The 22,625-nt window shown below is 45.8% G+C and overlaps 3 protein-coding genes across 3 annotated transcripts; 2 read left to right on the forward strand and 1 right to left on the reverse strand.

The window, feature by feature from the left end:
* Window positions 1–1,345: 1,345 nt before the first annotated feature.
* On the forward strand, window positions 1,346–2,830 carry Med11 (mediator complex subunit 11). The gene is made up of 3 exons (XM_046425020.2): window positions 1,346–1,519; window positions 1,732–1,862; window positions 2,298–2,830. The coding sequence occupies exons 1-3, from the start codon at window positions 1,435–1,437 to the stop codon at window positions 2,433–2,435; spliced, it is 354 nt and encodes a 117-aa protein (XP_046280976.1). The 5' UTR covers window positions 1,346–1,434; the 3' UTR covers window positions 2,436–2,830.
* Window positions 2,831–4,520: 1,690 nt separating this feature from the next.
* Window positions 4,521–9,622, reverse strand: Cxcl16 (C-X-C motif chemokine ligand 16). Its single transcript, XM_046425078.2, has 5 exons — window positions 9,274–9,622; window positions 8,768–8,906; window positions 8,409–8,491; window positions 5,145–5,564; window positions 4,521–4,693 (listed from the first exon to the last, which is right to left on the reverse strand). Exons 1-5 carry the CDS (start codon window positions 9,338–9,340, stop codon window positions 4,653–4,655), a joined length of 750 nt encoding a protein of 249 aa, XP_046281034.1. The 5' UTR covers window positions 9,341–9,622; the 3' UTR covers window positions 4,521–4,652.
* A 215-nt stretch (window positions 9,623–9,837) lies between these two features.
* Window positions 9,838–15,930, forward strand: Zmynd15 (zinc finger MYND-type containing 15). Its single transcript, XM_046425076.2, has 13 exons — window positions 9,838–11,180; window positions 11,838–12,072; window positions 12,162–12,317; window positions 12,595–12,755; window positions 13,291–13,443; window positions 13,740–13,820; window positions 13,966–14,082; window positions 14,171–14,259; window positions 14,346–14,444; window positions 14,578–14,731; window positions 14,823–14,881; window positions 15,142–15,302; window positions 15,648–15,930. Exons 1-13 carry the CDS (start codon window positions 10,595–10,597, stop codon window positions 15,805–15,807), a joined length of 2,211 nt encoding a protein of 736 aa, XP_046281032.1. The 5' UTR covers window positions 9,838–10,594; the 3' UTR covers window positions 15,808–15,930.
* The last annotated feature ends 6,695 nt before the right edge of the window (window positions 15,931–22,625 follow it).

A 22,625-nucleotide genomic window follows, 5' to 3' on the forward strand; every position in this document is an offset into this window, starting at 1 on the left:
CCCACAAAGTTGATTCAGCAGGTCTGGGTTGGGGATTGAGATTCTGTATTTCTAACAAGTTTCTAGGTTATGTCAATGAGGCTGGACTGAAGACCACACTTTTGAGGATAAGACCCTAAAGATGGCCCAGGTACACTGAAAGCCTTGGTCCTGTATGATTTGTGGAGCACTGAATTATCCATACCCAACTATTTTATGAGGAAAAAAATTAAGTGTGCTGAGTCATGGGAAAAAATGCAGTCACTGGATCCCTCCCCCTTCCCCAGTACAGGAGATAGAACCCAAGGGTGATCTACCATTGAACTACATCTCCAGCCTTTTTAAAAATTTTTTATCTTGAGACAAGAGTCTAAGTTACTCAGGCTAGCCTCAAACTTGCAATCCTCCTGCCTCAGCCTCCATAGTCCCTGAAATTACTGGTAATTACCACCTTAGTTTCATTCTTGATGATCTTCTGCAAGCTGTAGAGAATGATCTTTCCAAAAAAGGTAAATCTGGTCATAAAACACTTACTAAAATTCCTTCAAAGGTCCCCATATGTTTTCAGAATAAAGTCCAAATTACTTAGCTTACAAGTCTTTTCCTAACCTGGCTCCCGGATCCTGTCTCCCCAATGTCACACCTAACCACCACCACACTCCACTCAAACCCCTTGCTGGATTTCAAATGTGCTAGGCCTTTTCACATGCTTTTGCCTACGGTGTTTCCCTTTTCCACTCCCACTTCTCATCTAGTTAGCCCTTCGGGATTCAGTTCAAGCAGCATTTCCTCTTGGACTCCTTGTGATACACCCTGGGCATATCTCTAACAAAACATCTATCCAACTGTCACATGAGAGTCCGCCTCATTCTTCTTTAACTCCCCTGATCCTACAACATAGGTAACCAGAAAAGCAAAAAGAAAAAAGCTGGAAGGTGCCCGCAACAGAGAATAAATACTTCAATAGTCTGTATTGCGGCTGGACTCACAGTCAGAGAAAAGCCCTGGGGAGAATAATGTAACACTCACCAAGTCAAGTTTTCCTCGGGCGTGGTTGGCAGACAAAGGGCCCATGGCCATCCAGTCTGAAGGAATACCCTAGAAATCCAATCACCTAGCACCCAGGAGACGGCTATTCTTATTTTACAACTAAGTATGCCCAGCAAAACAGTGGCATGAAGGTGGACAGGTCTGAATGTTCTCAGACCAGGACCTATTTCAACATTACCCCTTACACAGGTGGTCCGCGGTGAAGGCGCAGACGCGGCCAGACGCTGGACGCCCTGAGAGTGACACTAGTTCCCAGGTGGACCGAGTGCGCGCTGGGAATCCTGGGAATTGTAGTGTTCGCTACAGAGTTCCCTCTACGCAGGCGCAAGCCGACAGCCACTTCCGAGCCCTAAGCGTTGCACTAAGCAGAAGGACGGAATCCCGTGGAGGTTTCCCAGAGGCACGATGGCTACCTACAGCCTGGCGAACGAGCGATTACGCGCCCTGGAAGACATCGAACGGGAAATCGGCGCCATCCTCCAGAATGCAGGTTCGGAACGCGACGAGCAAAAGGCAGAGAGCCAAAAGCTAACCGGAGCTGCGCACACATGCGCCGACCGGAGCATCGGCGCGTGGTGGGGTGGGATTCTAAGCGCCTGCGCGGTAAATAGGGTGGGAACGTCCTTAGGGCGGGGCTATAGTGCCAGTCTCCTATTAGCCTCACCCATTCCAGTGAGCCCCGCCCTCTCCCCGCCCCGACAGGGACGGTGATCCTGGAACTGTCCAAGGAAAAAACCAATGAGCGGCTTCTAGACCGGCAGGCGGCAGCCTTCACCGCTTCGGTGCAGCACGTGGAGGCGGAGCTGTCGGCTCAGATCCGCTACCTCACCCAGGTAAGTATGTCTGGGATGTGTTGTGCACCTACCCCTTCTCCGCCTTAGCCTTAGCCGTAGGGATCCTCTAGTAGAGCATTAGCTGGGCAAAATCAGGCCTCCCAAACTGGCGAGTTAACACCTTCTTTCCAGGACTTGTTTCCTCCTCTAAGAGAAAAGAATTAAGGGGGTTCCTTATGACCGCTATCACCATTTCCTAACGTTTATGTGTGCCAGGCATTCATTATTATCTTATAATACGACAACTCTAAAAAGTAGTTATTTTCACCACCATTTCACGGATGAACTTAACAGAAGTTAAGTGATTTGTCACCCACCTACCAGGCTGCTTAGCAGACCAAACTCAGGAAAGAAATGAGACAAGAAACCTGATACTTGGTTGGGGGTTAGGTAAGGGAGGTAGGGCTTCACTGATCAGTCTTATCTGTCCTGTAGGTGGCCACTGGGCAGCCCCATGAGGGCTCCAGCTACTCTTCAAGGAAAGACTGTCAAATGGCTCTGAAGCGAGTAGACTATGCCCGTCTCAAGCTCAGTGATGTGGCCCGAACCTGTGAGCAGATGCTGGAGAACTAAGCCAAGGAGTGGATCCAGAGTGTGGAGGGAGATTATGACCTGCACTTTGGGTCAGAACTTAGAAGCATGCAGGATGGGAAGCAGGAACTGAAACATACATGCCCTGCTGGTCAAAGAAGACTTAAGACAAGGACCAGAAGTTGGAAATGGAGAAACTAAAACCCCATCTTACCCACAGCTGTGGCTTGACTCCTCCAGCAGGGTGTTCCTGCTTTGGATTTAGCAAGTTCAGGAGATGGACATTCAGTTGCCCAATCCATTTCCTCATGTCCATCATGCCCCTGCCCCAGGCTCCCAAAAACAGCCTAATGAAGATATGTTCTTCCTCATTGGAAGATACTAAACAAGAACTAAGGATTTTATTAATAAAAGCAATAACAATTTTTTAAAGGAAATCAGATTCTTAATTGGGGTATATTTGAGTGATGTGAGGGATTGAAGAAGTAAACCTGGCCTGAACTGCATCAGCACAAAGCCACTGAGGATGGAAAGTGGGAGAGCCCAGACCTTTGGTGTGGGGTTGGAGAGGAACCACTGGTATAGTGTGCAGGATACTTGTGACTAGGAGGAACCATCAGCAGCAAAACTGAAGACAGGTGTCACGGTAAGGGGCAAGGGCCTAAAGCAAATGTCTATAGAGAAAAGAGTCAACAATTCTAAAAAAAAAAAAAAAAATTTTCAGTGCTAGGGATTGACCCAGGAATATTCTACCACTGAGCTATCTCCCCAGTCCTTTTTATTTTATTTAGAGACGGGGTCTTGTTTAGTTGTCCAGACTGCCATCAAATTTAAGATCCTCCTGTCTCACCTTCCCAAGTCACTGGGATTATAGGTGTGCACCACCACCCAGATCCTAAAAATAATTTTTATTTATTTATTTTTTTTATATTTCTTTTTAAATTTGTTATTTTTAGTTATATATGACAATAGAATTTATTTTGACATATTATACATGCATTCTTTCAGTTGTACATGATATGGAGTTACACTGGTCATGTATTCATATAAAACATAGGGAAGTAATATCTGATTCATTCTACTGTCTTTGTCTAATCCAAATTACTTCTATTCTTCCCTCCCCATGCCCCTTATTGTGTATTAGCATCCATATATAAGAGACAACATTCAGCTTTTGGTTTTTCGGAATTGGCTTATTTCATTTAGCATGATCATTTCTAGATTCATCCATTTGCCAGCAAACATTTCAGTCTTTATGGCTGAATAATATTCTTGTGTGTGTGTGTGTGTGTGTGTATCACAATACTTTTATTTTTTGTCCATTTATCTGTTGAAGGGTACCTAGGTTGGTTCCAGAGCTTAGCTACTGTGAATTGAGCTACTATAAACATTGATGTGGCACATCATTATAATATGCTAAAAATAATTTTTAATAGTTAAGAAACACATATAGATTTTGTCTAAGCTATCATTATGTAGGATAAAAGGCAGATTTTATTTTCTTTTAGATTTTTTTTGGCATAGATAGGGATTTAAACCAAGGACTCACACATGCTAAGCAAGCACTCTACCACTGAGGTACATCCTCAGCACCCAGATTTTATAATATTGATTTTTTTTAAGGGGGACAAATTTTGCCTGGTACAATGGCGCACACCTGTAATCCCAGCAGTTTAGAAGGCTGAGACAGGAGGATCACAAGTTCAAAGCCAGTGTCAGCAATTTAGCAAGGCCCTGTCTGTATGTAAAGTTTAAAAGGACAGGGAATGTGGCTCATTGGTTAAGCACCCCTAGGTTCAATCCCCCCCCAAAAGGGGGGGGGGCAGGGAACAACATGCCTCTAGTCCAAGTTGCTCAGAGGCTGAGGCAGGAGGATCCAAGTTCGAGGCCAGCCAATTTACAGAGTCCCTGACTCAAAAATAAAAAAATGCTGGGGATGTAGCTCAGTGGTAGAGCACTTGCCTAGCATGTTTGAAGCCCTGGGTTCAGTCCCCAGTATGAGGGTAGGAGGCTAAGAAAGTTCATTGATTGGTTAGTCATATTAAACATTGAATATAGTACCTTATATGTGTCAGAAGTTGTATTAATTAATAAAATATAAAAACAAACCAACTTTAGGCTCACAAGTTGTAGATGGACACATACTTTCATTTTATGTATTTTTATGTGCTGAGGATTAAACCCAGAGCCTCACACAGGCTAGGGAGGTACTTTACCACTGAGCTACAACCCCAGACCACACAAGCTTCATTTCTTGGCTTAGGCATTGAAGACTGTTGCCACAGGTGTATAATGCAAACCTGAAAAGGATAAAGAAATAGAGATGAGCTCTGAGATCAAAGGGAGTTGGAGAAGTGGATAATAATTTGAACTGGGGAGTCAGACTCTAAGACATCTAGGGCCTGGTATATAGTAAGTACTCAATAGAGGATTTGTGAATTTATTGAATGGTCCTCACCCTTTTCCACAAGTTCATTTCCCACTAGCCTAGTCCAGCTGCCATCTCCTTGATGTTGCTCCAAGCATTGCCTGACTTTAAAGTCCAAGTATTGGTCCCTGGGCCCATGGTGACTTCCCTCCCTCTCTACTCCATAGTCTCTGGCTGACTCTTCCTGTGTTCTGTAGCACAGGAAATGTTAATATTTGTGTGCCAGGGTCAGGTTTCTAGCTACCTGAGAACTACCAGGGGCAAGAGTCCTGCCAGGAAGGAATCCTGGATCCCTGGGGGAGGGATTCACAAGCCCAGTTTACCTGGAGAGCACTGCAGAGACTGTTCCCTCCTCCTCTTGCACAACACATAAAGGAGGACTCCAGTGAGAACGAAGACAATGGCCAGGAGGGACAGCACTGCCACCATGACTGATTTGTTAATTGCAGTGCCTTCCATTTCTTCCTTCTGCTTCTGTTTCTCTCCATCCTTAAACCCAATTCCCAGATTATAACCCACAGTGAAAGTGGTGGTTTCCTTTAGGTGAGTGAACTCTTTGTCCAAAGGCAGCACTCCTGATGGAAACTTGAATTGCTGGGTAGACTGCTGAGTAGGTGGCAGGTACATCTGGGTAGGAGTGCTCGTATCTGGAGGTGCCAACTCTGTGGGCTCAGGAATTGGAATGCTGGGAAAAAGTAAGTGCTCCTGGTTGACCCGACTCTTCCAATGTTCATATCCACACTCTGAAGAGGAAAGAAGTGAGGAGCAGGGATATCAGGGAATAGGTGAAAAGCAGACAGAGGTACAGGAAAGAAAAAGTGGTAAATTTCCTCATTCATCCCCCAAATCATGGCTGACACCCCTATAAAAACCAAAAAAAAAAAAAAAAGATTAAAGCTGGGTGTGATGGCATACACCTGCCATCCCAGCAACACAGGAGGCTGAGGAAGGAGGATTACAAATTTGAGACCAGCATCAGCAATTTAGCAACCCTCAGAGACTTAGGGAGACCATGTCTCAACATAAAAAATTAAAAGAACTGGGGATGTATCTCAATGAGAGAGCACTCCTGAGTTTAACCCCAATGTATCCCCCAAAGAAATTAGATATTAACAAGAGAAAAGCATAACAAATGTATTTAATCAGTTTTACAGGGCATGGGAGCCTTCAGAAAGAAGACCCAGATTCAGGAAAAAATATTTTTGTCCTTAGATTGAATGAAGAATGGACAGTTATGTAGAAGTATGTACAAAAAGGGTATGATCTAGTGGTGATAAATGGGGTTGGAGGAGACTAGCAAAGCTTGCCTATTCCAATTCTTCTTGGCCTCCCAGTATAGGGCAGGACCCCTATGGAAGGAGAATATTATGACTTATTTTCAGATGAGGTAGGAATTCCCCATAGAATTCCTTTAGGGAACACAGAAAGATGGTGGAAGGTCAGAGTGAGCTTGCTTTGGCAGTTTCTCAATTGTTAAGGGGCCATGGTTTGGGGTATGGTGTCCCAAGCCTCAACAAAGGGAAGGATAGTAGGTCAAGGACAACATCAAGGGGACAACTGAAGGCCAAGAGAGGGAGGGAGACAGCAACAGCTGGGAAAGGCAGGGGACAAGGAAGTTCGCAAACCCCAAGATAGAACAACTGAGACAAGTGAATGTTCTGAACTGGAGAATCAGGAGGCTTGGGTTGTACACTGAGCTGTGCCACAAAACAGCTGTTTGACCTTGCCCCTCATCTCTAAACTCTCTGGGACTAACTTCTTTCATCTGTCAAATGAGTATAATTGTAGTACCAAGGGCCAGGGTAGCTGGGAGGATTAAAGAAATAACAGGTCTATGTAGCCTGAAGGATTATACTTCACAATTTTAGGTAGGACATCAAAGAACATTTTGTATTTAAATAGTTGTGTATTTATTTCAAGAGCAAAATACAATCAGCACATCAAATATGTGACTTCAGTCAGGTGCAGTGGTGCACACCTATAATCCCAGCAATTCAGGAGGCTTAGGCAGGAGGATCATGATTTCAAAGCCAGCCTCAGCAATTTAGGAGGCATTTAGCAACTCATTGAGACCCTGTCTCTAAATAAAATATTTTTAAAAGGGCTGGGGATGTGGCTCAGTGGTTAAGCACCCCTAGGTTCAATCTGTGGTACCAAAATAAATAAATAAAAATATATAGTGACTTCACAGGTAACATTTTTTAGGATAAATTGTTAAATAACTTTTTTTTGCAAAACCAACTTGTGTACATTTATGATTTATTCACTTCTATATGCAAAATATACCCCCAAAAAACAGCAGTGAAATTTTGAACTCTACTTAATAATATACAAGCTTAAACATTTTGGGATGAAATATAACCATGCCTACAACTTAGGTTGAAGTGCATCACAAAGTCAGCCGCTGTGAGACACAAATTGAGGCAGGATCACAAGTTCAAGATCAAACTCAGCAATTTAGCAAGACTCTCAGCAACTTAGGGAGACCCTGTCCCAAAATAAAAAATAAAAAGGACTGGGGATGTAGCTCAGTGGTAGTGCCCTGGGTTCAATCCCCAGTACCAGAAAAAGAGAGAGACAGAGAGAAGAAATCCATCAAAAAATAAGATGGATCTAAAGAAAAATGAGGAAGTGCCCCTGGGTTCAAGAAAGAAATAGAGAGAGAAAGGCAGGCAGGCAGGCATCAAAAAATAAGATGGATCTAAAGAAAAATGAAATTGTAGGAAAATGGATGGAAGACTTGAGAACATTATGTTAAGCAAAACAAACCAAACTAAAAAGGTCAAGGGCCATGTTTTCTGTCATACGTGGAAGAGGAAAAAGGGAATGAAGGGGGGGGGGTCTTATAAAAATCAAAGGAAGATCAGTACAACAGAAGAAAGGGACCAGGGGGATGGAGAAGGGAAGGGCAAGGGGAAACACTGGGCAGTGAAACTGGCCAAATTATATTATTATATTATGTACATGTATGAATATGTAACAACAAATCCCCCACCATTATGTACAACTATAATGCACCAATAAAAATGTAGAACAAAATTTTTAAAAAATAAGATGGGTTAATGATAGAGAAGGATATGCAATAAGCTAATACAGTAAAATGATGTAATCTCAATATTGTGAATATCACATATGGTAAATATTTGCTTTATATGTGAGATATAGGTATATATAAATCAAATATTGCAGTCTAGGTGAACATATCATTGTTCATTGTACAATTCTTTAAATTTTTATATATGTCTAAATTTTCATAATTAAATATTGGAAAATGAAAATAGTGCCTTCAAGTGATTTCAAGGAAAATACAACAGTGATTATTTTAAATATGAAAACGTTTTATATGATAGTGATTTCAAGAAAAACATTAAGTACAAAATATCACATGAGGTAGAATTGGCAAAAAAAAAAAAATCATGAAGGAGCTGATAAATGATGTTTGGTAGGTGTGGACTTAAGCGAAAGTACTTTGGCCAGAATCAGAAGCTTCAAGGATGTAGTGTCTCGGCTTAAAGGCAGAGGCGAAGGAATTTATAAGGTGGAAAGCTGCCATGCCCAAAGTTGAGGAGGAAAGGCAAAGTTCTCACCTCCGCGATCAAAGCAGCTCATTAATTCACGAACCCTTGGGTCTTTGATGCTCCCACATACGTTCTGTCTAATTAGCTCAAACCTGCAAGAAACAGAACCTGGTCTCAGCAGCAGCACCTTCCCCACCTTCCCTCATTCCAAAGACATAACGTCACCCAAAGAAAGTTGTTTCTGCGGAGACTGGAAATCCCCAGTGAAGTGAAACAGAAAAAAGATGGTGCAGAGAATTAGAAGGAACAGAACTCGGAGATGGGGCAGGATTCACCCCGAGGGGGTTCGCGTTTGACCAGAGAGGATTCCTGGAGACAACTGGCAGGGACGGACAGTTAGGCGCTGCCAGCTGGGTGAGGGAGATTACCAGATGTGGGTTCGACAGTCACGGTAGGCTCTCAGGTTTCTTCGGTAACGATTCATGGTTTGCAAGGGTATTGGGTTATTAAAAGAAATTCTTTCATCACAGGGACAGCTTCCAGCGACGCTGCCTTCGTTGCCATCTCCTGAACGGGATAGAGGCGATCGTACCTGTTCTCAGGCCAAGAATCTCCCACCGCTAGTACTTAATCTACTTAGTCTCCAACTCATTGTCCCATGCAGCCTCTCCCCCTAGGCCTCGGGGGTCTGACCCGCAGCCTCAACCCACACATCACACACCGCACCCCTCCAAAACGTCCATAATCCCACCAGGACCCCACTGTCTCCAGCCTCCGTTCCCAATCCCAAGCAACTTCCCCATGTCCCAATTGCCTTGGGAACCCTGCAGCGCCCCAGTTCTGCACTCAACACCGCGGCCCTAGTGTCCCCTTCCCTAGCGCATTCTCTTCCGGGGACTCCAGGCTCCGGACTACGAACCCGCTCCAGACTAACCTGGCAGAATCAGCAGCACTAGCAGAAATAGGAGCTCGGGGAGCAGGAGTCCCGAGCTCGGTCTCATCTCCGGGTTCGGGGGGGAGTTTAGCTCATAGGGCTGCCTCTCCCTGACTCCGGATCGGAGAGTGTGACGTCCAGCTAATTGCTCGATGGCTTTCGCTTCCTTCCCCCGCCCGCCTCAGGTTCTGGAGAAGACTGCGGGGGGCCGTAGGTGCCAAGTCTCGGCTGGGGAGAGGGCGCGAGGTGGAGGCGGCCTTCCGCCCAGCGCTCGCGCCGTCCCGAACCGACCTTTGGTCAGTATTTCCGAGCCCGTGCCGCGTCTGCCACCCGCGACAAGGAAATCCCCAAAGCGGAGCTCCTTAGCCCGGTGCCTAACCCAGAGTGGAGTGAGGGGGCGGTCAGGAATGTCCGACGAAACCGAAAGAAAACTCAGACTTCGGGGTGAGACGAGTCTGGGTAGGCGGGCAGTTACTATACGGGATGATCGAGTTCGGTTCAGGGATGCCAGCCCCTCTGGCCGCCACAGGCCAGTCCGCGGACCTGTGAAATGGATGAACGGCTAGACTCCCACCTGCTCCAGCATGCTTTCACTTCCCCGGCTCCTCAGCTCCATCGCGGCGGGATCCACTCTGCGGTGCGCAGAGGTGAAGCGGTCAGAGGACTCAGGCTCAGCAGCGCACGCACTGGCTAGGGCAGCCACCCGCCAAGACACCCAGTTCGGGGGGGGGGGGGGGGCGTGGCCACCCGAGGGACTGGCCGTGGGCTCGGGCAGCCCTAACGTCACGACCGCCCCCCACCCAAGGTATTTACCTTCGAAAAGTAGTGGCGGCTGCAGGTACCGGAAGAGTAGGGCGACCGGGTAGGGCTAGGTCTACTGGGGCTCACGCCAAAGTCCAAGGGATGCCTCAGCTCCTATTCCCTCTTCCCATACCCCATAGATCAGTGGGTCTTCCTTCCTCACAAGCCCTTCCCTATAGGATTAACTCTACCTCATCTCTACCTCTAATTAAAACCTTACTTTAGAGAATTTGAGTACCCAAATTTTGAGCTCAAAATACCATCTCATCCCTGAGTACTCATCTTCAACGCTAATAGCTCACTTTCCAATCCCGCGCCTCCTCCACCATTCTCACCCCAATCTCCCATCCTCATTCCCAAAAACCCTACTCTCAGCTCCTAATATTCATCCATAGATCCACCCTAAGTGACCTTCAAAACCCCATTCTCGCCCATTTAGTGACCCTGCCCCAAACTTTCTCAATACTACCCTATTACTTCCTATGCTTAGTCTGGGCCCAGGCCCTGTGCCCCTGAAGACATGGAGTTTGTGTCTGGATACCGCGATGAGTTCCTTGATTTCGCTGCTCTCCTCTTTGGCTGGTTCCGCAAGTTTGTGGCAGAACGGGGGGCTGTAGGGGCCAGCCTTGAGGGCCGCTGGCGACAGCTGGAGGCTCAAATCAGAAGGCTGCCCCAGGACCCCGCCCTTTGGGTGCTCCATGTCTTGCCCAACCGTAGTGTGGGCATCAGCCTGGGGCAAGGGGCAGAGCCAGGCCTTGGACCAGGCCTGGGGGCTGCCCGGCTCCTGGGAGATGAGCTTCCACTCCACCTTCAAGACCTGAGCCCCTATGTCAGCTTTGTCAGCCTAGAGGATGGGGAGGAAGGGGAAGAGGAGGGGGAAGAAGATGAAGTACGAGAGAATGGAGAGGAGGAGGGTGCAGGCACAGAGAAGGTGGAACCACAGGAGGATGGGGAACCGGCCACTACCAGTAGGGAATCCCCTCAGGAAGCCAAGCCTCCAGGGGAGCCAGAGGAGGCTGAACAGGAGGCATGTGGTGAGGATGGCTGCCGAGATTACAAAGTGGAGGATGAAATGGGACCTGAGAAGAGAAAGGAACGCAGGAGTGGTAAGAACCCAGGGCCAGCCTGCCCTATGTCCTGCCCAGCCATCCTCCCCTTATGAGGCCATCCCCTCTCACTCAGACTCAGCTAGGGGTCACAAACTGGTGGCCTTTGGATCATCTGGCCCAAAAAAGTGTTTTCATCAACCACAGTGTTTTTTGTTTTGTTTTTCAAATCAACATTTAAACATTGAAAGTGATGAAAATCCAAAAGTATGACCTGGGCACCAGGGTGCATGCCTATAATTCCAGCAACTCGGGAGGCTGAGGCAGGAGGACTGCAAGTTTGAGGGTGTCAGCATCTTAATGAGGTCCTGTCTCAAAATAAAAAATAAAAAGGGCTGAATATGTATCTTAGTAGTAAAGCACCCTATGTTTGATCCCCATTACCAAAAAAGAAGAAAACCCCAAATCCCCAGAAGTCTAGATTTATACTTCCTTAAGAAAAATCTAAAATTCTGACAGTGTGCCTACATTTCTGCATGTGGCAAATTCTGGTACTGTGTAGTAACAGTTGCCTTAAATGAGGCAGGGCCTGTCTACCTAGGCTCCTTTACTCACTGAAGTTACTTGCCTAACCCCCACAGCATTTGAGTTTGATACTCCTGTCCCTGTACATCTTTGTTCCCTATTGTCTCTCCCAAATTTTCTCTCTTTCCCCAGAGACTGCCCCTCTGCACCTTTCCTGCCTCTTACTGGTGACGGATGAGCATGGCACCATCTTGGGCATTGATCTGCTAGTGGATGGAGTCCAAGGGAATGCAGGCAGGGGTTCAGGAACTGAGAACCTAGCTCCTCGGGCCTATGTTCTTCTCTGCCACAGCATGGCCTGCCCCATGGGCTCTGGGGACCCCCGAAAGCCCCGACAGCTTACAGTGGGAGATGCTCAGCTGCATAGGTACAGAAATCTGGTATTAGAGGATGGGGAGGTCTAGGGCCTGGACACTGGAGGCCCCTTACCCCATCCTGATGCCATCTCCACTTCAGAGAACTGGAGAACCTGGTCCCAAGGCTGGGTGTGAAGTTAGCAAAGACCCCAATGCGGACATGGGGTCCTCGGCCAGGCTTCACCTTTGCCTCCCTTCGGGCTCGAACCTGCCATGTTTGTCACAGGCACAGCTTTGAAGTGAAGTTGTCACCCTGGTGAGTAGCCCACAAAGATGGAGTCTGAAAAAAGACTCTTAACAGGGAACCCCCCCGCCCCCCCCCCCGCAAGCCAGGTCAGTTGGAGACAGCCGACAGACAGGGAGGGTCAGGGAAATACAAAGACAGAGATGGAAAAAACAAACAGGAATTACAGGTAAATTAGAGGGTATAAGACAAAAAGGCCAAATGACATATGGGCAGCTGCGGGGCAGACAGCCAGCAGACAGGACTTAGAGAGATTAACACTAGGTGCCTACCACCCCATGTCCCCCAGTCCCCAGTGCAGTGCCGTATTGTACTGTGGAGAGATTTGTCTCCGGGCTGATTGGCGGCGATGTCCAGATGATGTGAGCCACCGATTTTGGTGCCCAAGGCTTGCAGCTTTCATGGAGCGGGCAGGGGAACTGGCAACTCTGCCTTTCACCTACACTGCAGGTACCATAAGGAGTTCAGAGTGGGCTGGGTGAACACTGGGACCAGGTCTTTGAGATAGGGCCTGAGTACCTGGAAACAAGGTTCTGGAACAGAAAACTAAGTGCCTTTGATTAAAGTCTAGATCCCTGGAATAAAGTTTGGGTACTGGGTATTTGGGGCTAGAGAAAGGATCTCTGAAATGGAAAACCAGGTGCCTGGGTCCCAGTGAGAGCTCAGGGGACTTTCGGGTAGGTTTCAAATGCTTGCTTCTCAGCTCCACCACCAACTGTCAGTGCAACCTTAAACATATCATGTTACTTCTTGGAAGCTTAGTTTCCTTATCTGTAAAAGAGGAATACTAACAAATGTAAAATCCCACAGAATTGTTACAAGGATGGTGTAGGCTCTGTGCCTGGTATACTGTAGACTCTCAGAAATGATAGTTCCCTCCTTGACTAGAAGCAGACTCAGACCCTGATTCCTTGGGGGAAGTTGAGCAGAGCTAAAGTCTTGGGGCCTCAACTCCAGGCCCTCAATACTTCCCCTCCTTCTCCAGAGGTGACCAGCGAAACCTTTAACAGGGAAGCCTTCCTGGCCTCCAGGGGACTCACTCGTGGCTACTGGACTCACCTCAGCATGCTGATTCCAGGACCTGGCACCCCTAGGCACCCCCGGGGCAGCACACCATCCCTTGGCCTTCTTCTCAGTGGTGCGTGGGGACTGTCCTCAGCCTAGAGGGAAGGATTGGGAAGAAAAAGTTGACCAGGTCCCAGATAATTCCTTCATATACACACCAAACCCCTACCAACACCAACAGTGCCATTTCAACCCTCTCTGAAGCCTTCAAAGGGGTCTCCCTGCCTATCCCATTCAGTAGCCTTGACCCTAAAAAAGGCTCTCATCCCTCCTAGTACAGTTCTAGGCCCTCTCTCAGAGGATGCAGCTCTTCTGGAAGCAATAGAAGTTGGGTCAGGTGAAGGTTCCCTCTTCTTTTCATCCTCTCAGGAGATCCCTACCAGCTTCTCCAGGGGGATGGTCCTGCCCTGATGCCTCCAGTGCCCTCAGATCCACCCAAGGCCCTCTTTGGTGAGCAGGAAGGGCCCTGAAGGATCCAGAGGTGGGGACACGGAAGGCTGAAGGCCTGGGTGTCTGAGAAAAAGGGAGCTATTAGACCAGAAAGGTTGGGGTTCAGGCTTGGAGCTGGGTCCTCCAGTAATCCACTCTCCCCCAGGCTCGTGGCAGGATTACTACACATGGCGGGGCCTCAGCCTCGACTCCCCCATGGCTGTGCTTCTCACCTACCCGCTGACCGTGTACTATGTCATCACCCACCTAGTGCCCCAGTCCTGTAAGGAGTACAGGGTAGGATGGGGGGATGTAGGGGCAGGAGGGGTCATTGAGAAAGACCATATCCTTAAAAACTGGCCTCTCCTTAGTCCCTGAGCTCAATATACAGAACAAGCAGTCGCTGAAGATCCATGTGGTAGAGGCAGGGAAAGAGTTTGACCTTGTAATGGTGTTTTGGGTAAGTCTTTCCTGGCCTGGAGACTGGCATTGGCTGTGGGGTGGACACAGGATGGGAGCTAGACCTGTCTTATCTTTGTTCTTCAGGAGCTTTTGGTCTTACTTCCCCATGTGGCCCTGGAGCTGCAGTTTGTGGGTGATGCCTTGCCACCTGAGAATGACCAGCAACATTTTACCCTGCAAAGGGTGAGGGCTTGAAGGAGGCCCTGATCCTTCTATTGGCCTCCCGATGTTTGTCTTCCTCTCCCCATTCTTCTGTCTTAACTGGTGCATCCACCTGAATTTTGGTGGCTTCTCTGCCCTACCCTTGGCTCCACAGGATGGCCCTGAGGTATCTGTCCGTCCTAATTCTGGAGTATCAGCACGGCTCAACTCTGGGACTAAAGAGAAAGGGGGTCGCAGGGACCTGCAGATCAAGGTGTCAGCCAGACCCTATCATCTACTCCAGGGGCCCAAGCCTGACCTTGTTATTGGTAAGAGCCTGGGGCTAAGGGAGAGAAGTATGGGGAAGGGAGGAGAGAAGGAGACCATGGAAGCCAGCATCTCTCTGCTCTCCCTGGGCAGGATTTAATTCCGGCTTTGGTCTCAAGGACACGTGGCTGAGCTCTCTGCCCAGGTTACAGGTGAGGTATCTCACTTTCTTCCCAAACCCCTCCTTCCTTTTCTGAAAGCCTCTGTACTCTCTTCTCCCACATCAACTGCTCCCCAAACGTGGAGAGCACCCACGGGTCCTGGACCCTCTGAGCTCTGTGACTGCCTCCTGCCTCTGTTGCATCCTGGTGTGTCATAGGGTCTCAGTTTTCAACTGTCATCCTGGGGGCTTGGGATGTATCTGGAGGGAGGAGCCTCTCAGGGAGTCTCTAAGGCTCTGCCCCCACCTCAGTCTCTCCGAGTGCCTGCTTTCTTCACTGAGAGCAGCGAGTATGCCTGTGTGATGGACGACCAGACCATGGCAGTGGCCACGGGAGGGGGCACCAGTCCTCCACAGCCCAACCCCTTCCGCTCCCCCTTTCGCCTCAGAGCCGCCGACAACTGCATGCCTTGGTAAGGGCCCACTTTCCCTCTGGACCCATAACCTCTCTTACTCTCTGCACCTAAAAGGTCTCGGTTCTCCTGGAACCTTACTCTCCTCAGCCCTATAGCCCCCCTTTTCTGTCCCCACTAATCACCACCACCCCATCCCCGCTGTTCCAGATAATCTCCAATACACCCCTTTGGATCCAGTTCACGAACTCTCCCCAACTCCTTTTCCTACGATGCAAAAGGCCCTGCTCGCCCTTTAGCGAGCTGTGAGCCCTATTTAGCCCCTCTCCCTGAACGCCGGGCCCATAAGTCCCGCCCCTAAGAGCCCAGGCCCCGCCCCTGACAGCGCCCACGCGCCTCCCGCAGGTACTGCAACGCCTTCATCTTCCACCTGATCTACAAACCCGCTTGGCGCCCGACCCCGCGCCCCCAGCCCCCAGCCCCAACTCCCGTAGCTCCTCCTGCCCCCGCCCATAGGCGTCGAAGAGAAAAGAAGGCTGGACGCGGAGTCCGCCGGCGGAGATGAGTGCAAAGATGGTAGCAGTCAACTCCCCCCTTCCCAAACACACATCCTAGAAGAAAACAAAAATACAAAGGGGAGGATTGGTTGGCCGAACCTGAAAAGGTAAATAAAATTACTTGTTTGAAATCACTGAGTCATAGACCCTTTGATTACCTGTTTTTAATTGGGCCATTAAACTAGGAAAGGAGAGAAGGATTTGGGAATGACTGATTTTGTCCCAAACCTTTTCACTTGTCTGATCTCAAACTCAGCTTTGGGAATGCTGATCTTCCTTGACAATCCCAAACCTCTCCCAATTTTTATGTAGGTAAATCGTTTTCCAGCCGGGATAACCTTCAGGGACCTGCCCCAAAGCAAGGAAAGACCAAGAAGCAGAAATTGGGTTCTCTTTGGTGGATAGGGAAGCAGACAACATTTTAGGGACACACAGACCCTTTGGTTTGGATTTAGTGAAAGACCCTAGCCACCCAGCTCCACCTTCTCTCATCCTTCATTTCCTGTACATCTAATAATATCAATTTTTGCTCGGTTGATCTCCTAAAATCACTCAAGCTTCATCATATGTCATTTCCACATTACTGCCAAAGTATTCTTTTTAAAACACATTTGAGGGTTGGGGCTGTAGCTCAGTGGCAGAGCGCTTGCCTAGCGTGTGTGAGGCACTGGGTTTGATCCTCAGCACCACATAAAAATAAACAAAGGCATTCAGTCTGTTTACAACTACAAAAAAAAAAATTAAAAATTGAGGGGCTGCGGTTGTGGCTTAGTGGTAAAGCTTTTGCCTAGCACATGTAAAGCGCCGGGTTCAGTCCTCAGCATCATATAAACATAAATAAATGAAATTAAAGTATTGTGTCCATCTACAACTAAAAAAAAAAAAAATATATATATATATATATATAGAAAAACTCATTTGAGGCTGGTGCATGCCTATAATCCCCTCTGCCTGGGAGGCAGAAGCAGGTGGATCGCAAGTTCAAAGCCAGCAATTTAGTTCAACCTCAGCAATTTAGTGAGGCCCTAAGCAATTTAGCCGTAATCTGTCTCAAAATAAAAAGGGCTAGGGATGTGGCTCAATGGTTAAGTGTCCCTGGGTTCAAGCCCTGGTACCAAAAAAAAAAGGAAAACCACACACACATATTTGAGGGCCTGGAGGTGTAAAAAAATGATAATGACAGAGCACTTGCCAAGCATATGTAAGGCCCTGGGTTCAATTCCCAGCACCACAAAAATAAAACACATTTGAATTTAGTCCTCTCCTAAGTCCCTTCAGTGACTTCCCTCATTCTTAAAATCAAGATGGAGGCCCAGCATGGTAGTGCATGCCTGTAATCCCAGACAGGGAGGCTGAGGCAGGAGGAACTTAAATTCAAAGACAGCCTCAGTAATTTACCAAGGCCCTAAGCAACTCAGTGAAACCCCTGTCTCTAAATAAAATACAGAAAAGGGCTGGGGATGTGGCTCAGTGGTTGAGTGCTCCTGAGTTTAATACCCTGTGGCCAAGGAGTTCCTTGACTGTAGGCAGTAATGATTTTCAAGCTACTGAATATAGAAAAGAAAAGATAACGAACCTGGCAGACACCACCTTAACCAAATGACTAAGATTTTTTTTTTACAGAGTTACAAAAATTGTGCTGTGAATGGATAATGTAATGCACCCCACTGTTGTCATGTATGTAAGAAATAAATATAAACAAAGAAAGGAAAAATTTTTAGTAAGTCTTGTTGACACTATATGCCTCCTGACATGATGTGATGTGAAAGCCACCTCACCTCTGCAGTATTCTTCCTCAAATCCACAATTTCAGGCTAATCATGGCACACATCCAACAAATCCAAATTGTGAACAGTCTACAATATACTTGACACCATTCTTCAAAAGTGTTAAAGCCATGAAAGGCAAGGAAGGCCAAAACACTGTTACCGAGATTAGAAGAGACTAAGAAGATGTGACATTGGATTGGATCCTGAAGCAGAAAAAAAGGACCTTGGTGGAAAAATCATAGAAACTGAATAAAGTCTGTAGTTCAGCTAATAGTGTTGTATCAATTCTGATTTCTTAATCTCGATTAACATGCCATAGTTGTGTAAGATAAAACATTAGAGGAAGGTGGTGAAGGGCTTATGGAAACATTCTCTTTGCAATCCATCTATTTACCTAAAATCATTTCAAAAATAGAAAGTTAAAAAGTGAAGTTCTTTAATATTGCATATAAGATGCTCTCTTCCTATTAAGTATTCTCTAAGTTTCCTAATATACACAAAGCCCAGAGTCTGATAATAATAAATATCTGTATAACTATTACCTAGCTTTAAGAATTATCAACATTTTCCCCATTTTATTATTCCTACCTCCAGATTTTTTCCAGAATATTTTAGAGCATACACCAGACACTAGTCGTCTCATTTATATGCATCTATAACTAATAATGGCTTTTTAAAAAATGTAACCACCATGTACAGTGATTCCTTAGTATCTTATAATGCCCAGTTCATATTAAAATTTCTTCAGTTATCTCAAAGGTGCCTTTCATAGTTGGTTTGTTCCAATAATGAAATAAATGAGAGCCATACATGACTTCTGGTAGTTATGTTTCTTAGGTCTTCTTCCTTTTGTTTTTGAGGTTGTTGTTGTTTGTTTTGGTTGCTGTTGTTTTGGTTTTTGTTTGTTTTATTTTGTATTTTAGTACTGGGGATTGAACCCAGAAGCACTTTACTTCTGAGTCACATCCATATCCCCAGTCCTTTTTATTTATTTATTTATTTTTTATTTTGAGATGGGTCTCCCTAAGTTGCTGAAAGGCTTGTTAAATTGCTGAGTCTGATCTTGAATTTAGAATCCTCTTGCTTCAGCCCCTCTAGTCACTGGGATTATAGAACATGCACCATGGAGCCAGCAGAACCTCTTATTCTGTAACAGATCACCCTCCTTTTTCTTTCTTTCCCATTTTCATGCCACTGGGAACCCAGATCATTTGTCCCATAAATTGTTCTTCATTCTGGAGCTAACTGATTACTTTCTCCTCCAGGTGTTTTTTAATTTGTTCACTAGTCTTCTTTAGTTTCCACAAAGTGGTAGTTAGATCTAGATGACAAGCTTCTTTTGATGTGGTCCTTGCCAACCTGATCTCGTGCTAATTCTTGCTCCTCTCTGCCCTCCAGCCAAACACCTCTAAATAAAGATGCCCCGCTCTCTCATTATGGAACTTCCCATTGTCTTGTCCAACTAATTACTAGACAGTCTTCTTTCCTTAGGAAAGGAGGCATTGCCTAACCCACACTTGAGATTAGACAAACCCCCTACCTCAAACTCTCACAGCACCGTGAATTTCCCCCCCTCGTATTTCATCGTTCTCACTCTTATAATTCCTTATCTACCTTTTCAATTGTAAACACAGAAAGCATGAGTGCTACATCTATCCTTCAGGGTCTGGCTTTGCATGTGGTAGGAGATCGTTAATTGCTTGTCTAATTACTTTCCCCCCATAATCACTGGGATTATGATTTAGGATGCATGCACCATTTCCATCCTTCCTCCTTATCTTTCTTCTCCAGCTTCAGCCCCTACAGCCAGAAAGGGGAAGCCTAGCTCCCTTGCGGTTTGAAGGGAAACAACTTTTCACCACTCCCTTGGCCAGAAAACAATCTTTTCCTAGCCAGACAGGCGTGGTGGTATACACCTGTAATTCCAAGTACCCAGGAGACTGAGGCAGGAAGATTGCAAATTCAAGCCCAGCCTCAGCAATTTAGTGAGACTCTGTATTCATGGAAAAAAAAAAACTTTTTCTAAATTTTTACCATCTACTGCACAAAAGTATAAAAAGATGGCTATCTCTGAGTGGTGGGATTGGTAAAGATTTGCGTATTCATTTTTGTGTGGATATGCTCATTTTTTTTATCTATTAACACAAAGTCCTTTTGTAATAAAAAATGTTTATGTACAAATTACTCCTTTAATAATTCATTTACCAACTTTATTCCACACACACACAGGCACACACACACACACACACACCCTCACTCCCCTACTGGGGATAGAACTCAGGAACTGAGCTACATCCCTACCCATTAAGACAGAGTCTCACTAAATTGTCCAAACTGACCTCAAACTTGTGATTCTTCTGCCTCAGCCTCCTAAATCACTGGGATTATGATTTAGGATGCATGCACCATTGCACCCCAAATTTACCAAATATTGATTGAGTGCACAGAAGGCTTTGTGTTGGTCCTTAGATATCTAATGGGGAAAAAAGACAGATAATGATCCCTGCTTCCAAGAAGATTATAATCTGTGTTAGTAAATCGTGGCCTCTAGCCAAAATCAGCCAACCGTCTGTTTTTGTATGACTTTTTTTTTTTTTTTGGTACTGGAGATTAAACCCAGGGGCACTTAACCATTGTTCCATATCCCCAACCCTTTTCTGATTTTAGAGACAGGGTCTCACTGAGTTTCTTAGGGACTCCCTAAGGTCTCCCTGAGTGCTGGCTTTGAACGCAAAATTTTCCTGCCTCAGACTCCCAAGGTGCTGGGATTATTGGCGTGTGCCACCTCACCCAGATGTTTTTGTATGACTTTGAGAAGAGATCAAAAGAATAATATTTCATGATGTGAAAATTATATGAAATTCAAGTTGTAGTGTTAACAAATATATATTAAAACAACTGCAACGGTGTCTTTACATTTTGTCTGTAACCACTTTCAGGATACAAATGGTGCTAATATTGGAACAGAAATCCTATGGCTCAAAAAGTCTAAAATATCTACTAACAGGCCCTTCACAGGCAAGAGATGATGGTGTTTTGATGTTGGAGAGAAGAAGAGAGACCCTAAAGCTAATGAGGAGATAGAAACAACAGGTCATCATCAATGGATAGACATTAGAGAGAAGGAAAGGGCAGGGAGAAGGGGGAAGTAATAAATGATAGCTCACTGGTTCCTAGCTAGGGGAACTGGATAGAAGAAAGTGCCATCTGTTCACAGTAGGGACACAAGAGGTACAGAGTTGGAGTAATTGGAAGGAGTTTAGAGAGAAACATAATGAATTTGGGTGGAACTTTTAAAGTTTGAAATGCTTGTAGGACATCCTGGTAAGATTCTGGAAGTCTGATTTGTTTGTTTTGTTTTGTTTTGAGGTACTGGGGATTGAACCCAGGGGTGTTCTACCACTGAGCTACATACCTAACACCCCCCCCCCCACACACACACACACACACTCCTTTTTTGTGCCAGGAATTGAACTGAGGGATGCTTAACCACTCAGCCATATTCTTATCCCTTTTTATTTTTTATTTGGAGACAGGGTCCCACTAAGTTGCTTAGGGCCTTGCTGAGTTATTGAGTCTGATTTTGAACTTGCCATCCTTCTGCCTCAGCCTCCTGAGTTGCTGGGATTACAGTCATGAGCCACCGAAACCAGCTCAGATATTTTAAAATATACAGTTGTTGTCAGTTACAGTTACTGTACTATGTATGCTACAGAATGTTAGAAATTATTCCTCTTATCCAGTGTACTCCTTTGCCCATTAACCATCCCCAAAGAACATTTAAATGACACTTAATTCTAACACCCAAAGATAATCACTGTTGTCAACTTGGTGTATTTACATACTCTTAATCAGAATGCAGAAATTTCTACAAAATTTTAATAGTGATATACATAATGCTAAATTGCTAATTTTTTTTGTCCTGGGGATTATTGAACCCAGGCGTACTTTACCTCTCAACAAAATTCCCAGCCCTTTTAACTTTTTATTTTGAGGGACAGGGTTTTGCTAAATTGTGGCCTCACTAAATTGTAGAGGCTGGTCTCAAACTTAATATCCTCCTGCCTTAGCCTTCTGAGTCACTGGAATTAAAAGAGTGTGCCACCACACCTGGCTGCTAACTTGCTTTTATGACATAACAATATGTTATGAACAATTTTTTATGTCATTAGGCAGTCTATTCTCATGGATAGTTGTATACTCGCTAACCAGCCCTACTTTTGGAGATTCAGACAGTTCCTAATTTGGCTTAATATTAAATGAAAAAGGAAGTAGAAAGTGGCCCAGTTTGCAACTTAACAGGGACCATATATGGTGTGGCCTGCTTGATGGGTGAAGAGTTGATTTGCCTGAGATGCTCTACATGGAGTTTCTGGTCAAGGATGAAAGAAGGAAGTTTGTAGGTTAAAAGTGTGGGACGGAGATGGGGAGGGCATCATGGGTCAGAGGGGGATGCTCGTCCCAACTCAGCCTCTTGGGTTTAGTTAAATCTGAGCCCTACAAGGGAGGAACCATGGGCAGAGGCTGGAGGAGGTATTTTTAAAAACTCCTGTAAAGACAGGAATGTCCTTCTCCTTCTTGGGGAACACAGTGTGGTCTCGACAGGCACTGACAAGTCTAAGGAATCCAAAAGAGTGGCTCGGGCACACAGACAACTGACAAATTTGGAAACATTGGCCTTCTCACTGGAAGCATTGGTGAGACAAGAAACAGCAAGCTATATAGATGGTTATCATGAATAGCCCCAGTTGGTACCCACATGCTGGGGTGGGGGAGCACTTTGTTTAGTTTCTAAATGTTTGGAGGTTTTTCCTGATATTATGTTGATTTGTAGTGTGAGTCCATTTTGATCAGAGAACATTCTCTGTATGATTTCCATTTTTTAAAACTGGTTAATGTTGAGTTTATGGCCCACGATAGATGGTCTATCTTTGTACATGTTCCATGAGTACGTGAAAAGAATGTGTATTCTTCTATTATTGGGTGGGGTGATCTTTCAGTACTGATTGCATCCTGTTGTTTAAGGGCGTTGTTGAATTCCTCTGTTTCCTTGTCAG

Source organism: Marmota monax, unplaced genomic scaffold (genome assembly GCF_021218885.2).
Source record: "Marmota monax isolate L192 unplaced genomic scaffold, Marmota_monax_Labrador192_F-V1.1 WCK01_AAM20220418_F8-fsc00218, whole genome shotgun sequence".
Classification (NCBI taxonomy): domain Eukaryota; kingdom Metazoa; phylum Chordata; class Mammalia; order Rodentia; family Sciuridae; genus Marmota; species Marmota monax.

Excerpts from the sequence above, each read along its gene's own strand:
- Med11 (XM_046425020.2), top strand. The coding sequence starts at position 1,435 with ATGGCTACCTACAGCCTGGCGAACGAGCGATTACGCGCCCTGGAAGAC. Across the intron at positions 1,520-1,731 it reads CGCCATCCTCCAGAATGCAG|GGACGGTGATCCTGGAACTG; the intron begins GTTCGGAACGCG and ends CCGCCCCGACAG. Across the intron at positions 1,863-2,297 it reads AGATCCGCTACCTCACCCAG|GTGGCCACTGGGCAGCCCCA; the intron begins GTAAGTATGTCT and ends TCTGTCCTGTAG.
- Cxcl16 (XM_046425078.2), bottom strand. The coding sequence starts at position 9,340 with ATGAGACCGAGCTCGGGACTCCTGCTCCCCGAGCTCCTATTTCTGCTA. Across the intron at positions 8,907-9,273 it reads AGTGCTGCTGATTCTGCCAG|GAGATGGCAACGAAGGCAGC; the intron begins GTTAGTCTGGAG and ends TATCCCGTTCAG. Across the intron at positions 5,565-8,408 it reads GAGCTGCTTTGATCGCGGAG|AGTGTGGATATGAACATTGG; the intron begins GTGAGAACTTTG and ends TTTCCTCTTCAG.
- Zmynd15 (XM_046425076.2), top strand. The coding sequence starts at position 10,595 with ATGGAGTTTGTGTCTGGATACCGCGATGAGTTCCTTGATTTCGCTGCT. Across the intron at positions 11,181-11,837 it reads GAGAAAGGAACGCAGGAGTG|AGACTGCCCCTCTGCACCTT; the intron begins GTAAGAACCCAG and ends CTCTTTCCCCAG. Across the intron at positions 14,260-14,345 it reads ACCTTGTAATGGTGTTTTGG|GAGCTTTTGGTCTTACTTCC; the intron begins GTAAGTCTTTCC and ends TTTGTTCTTCAG.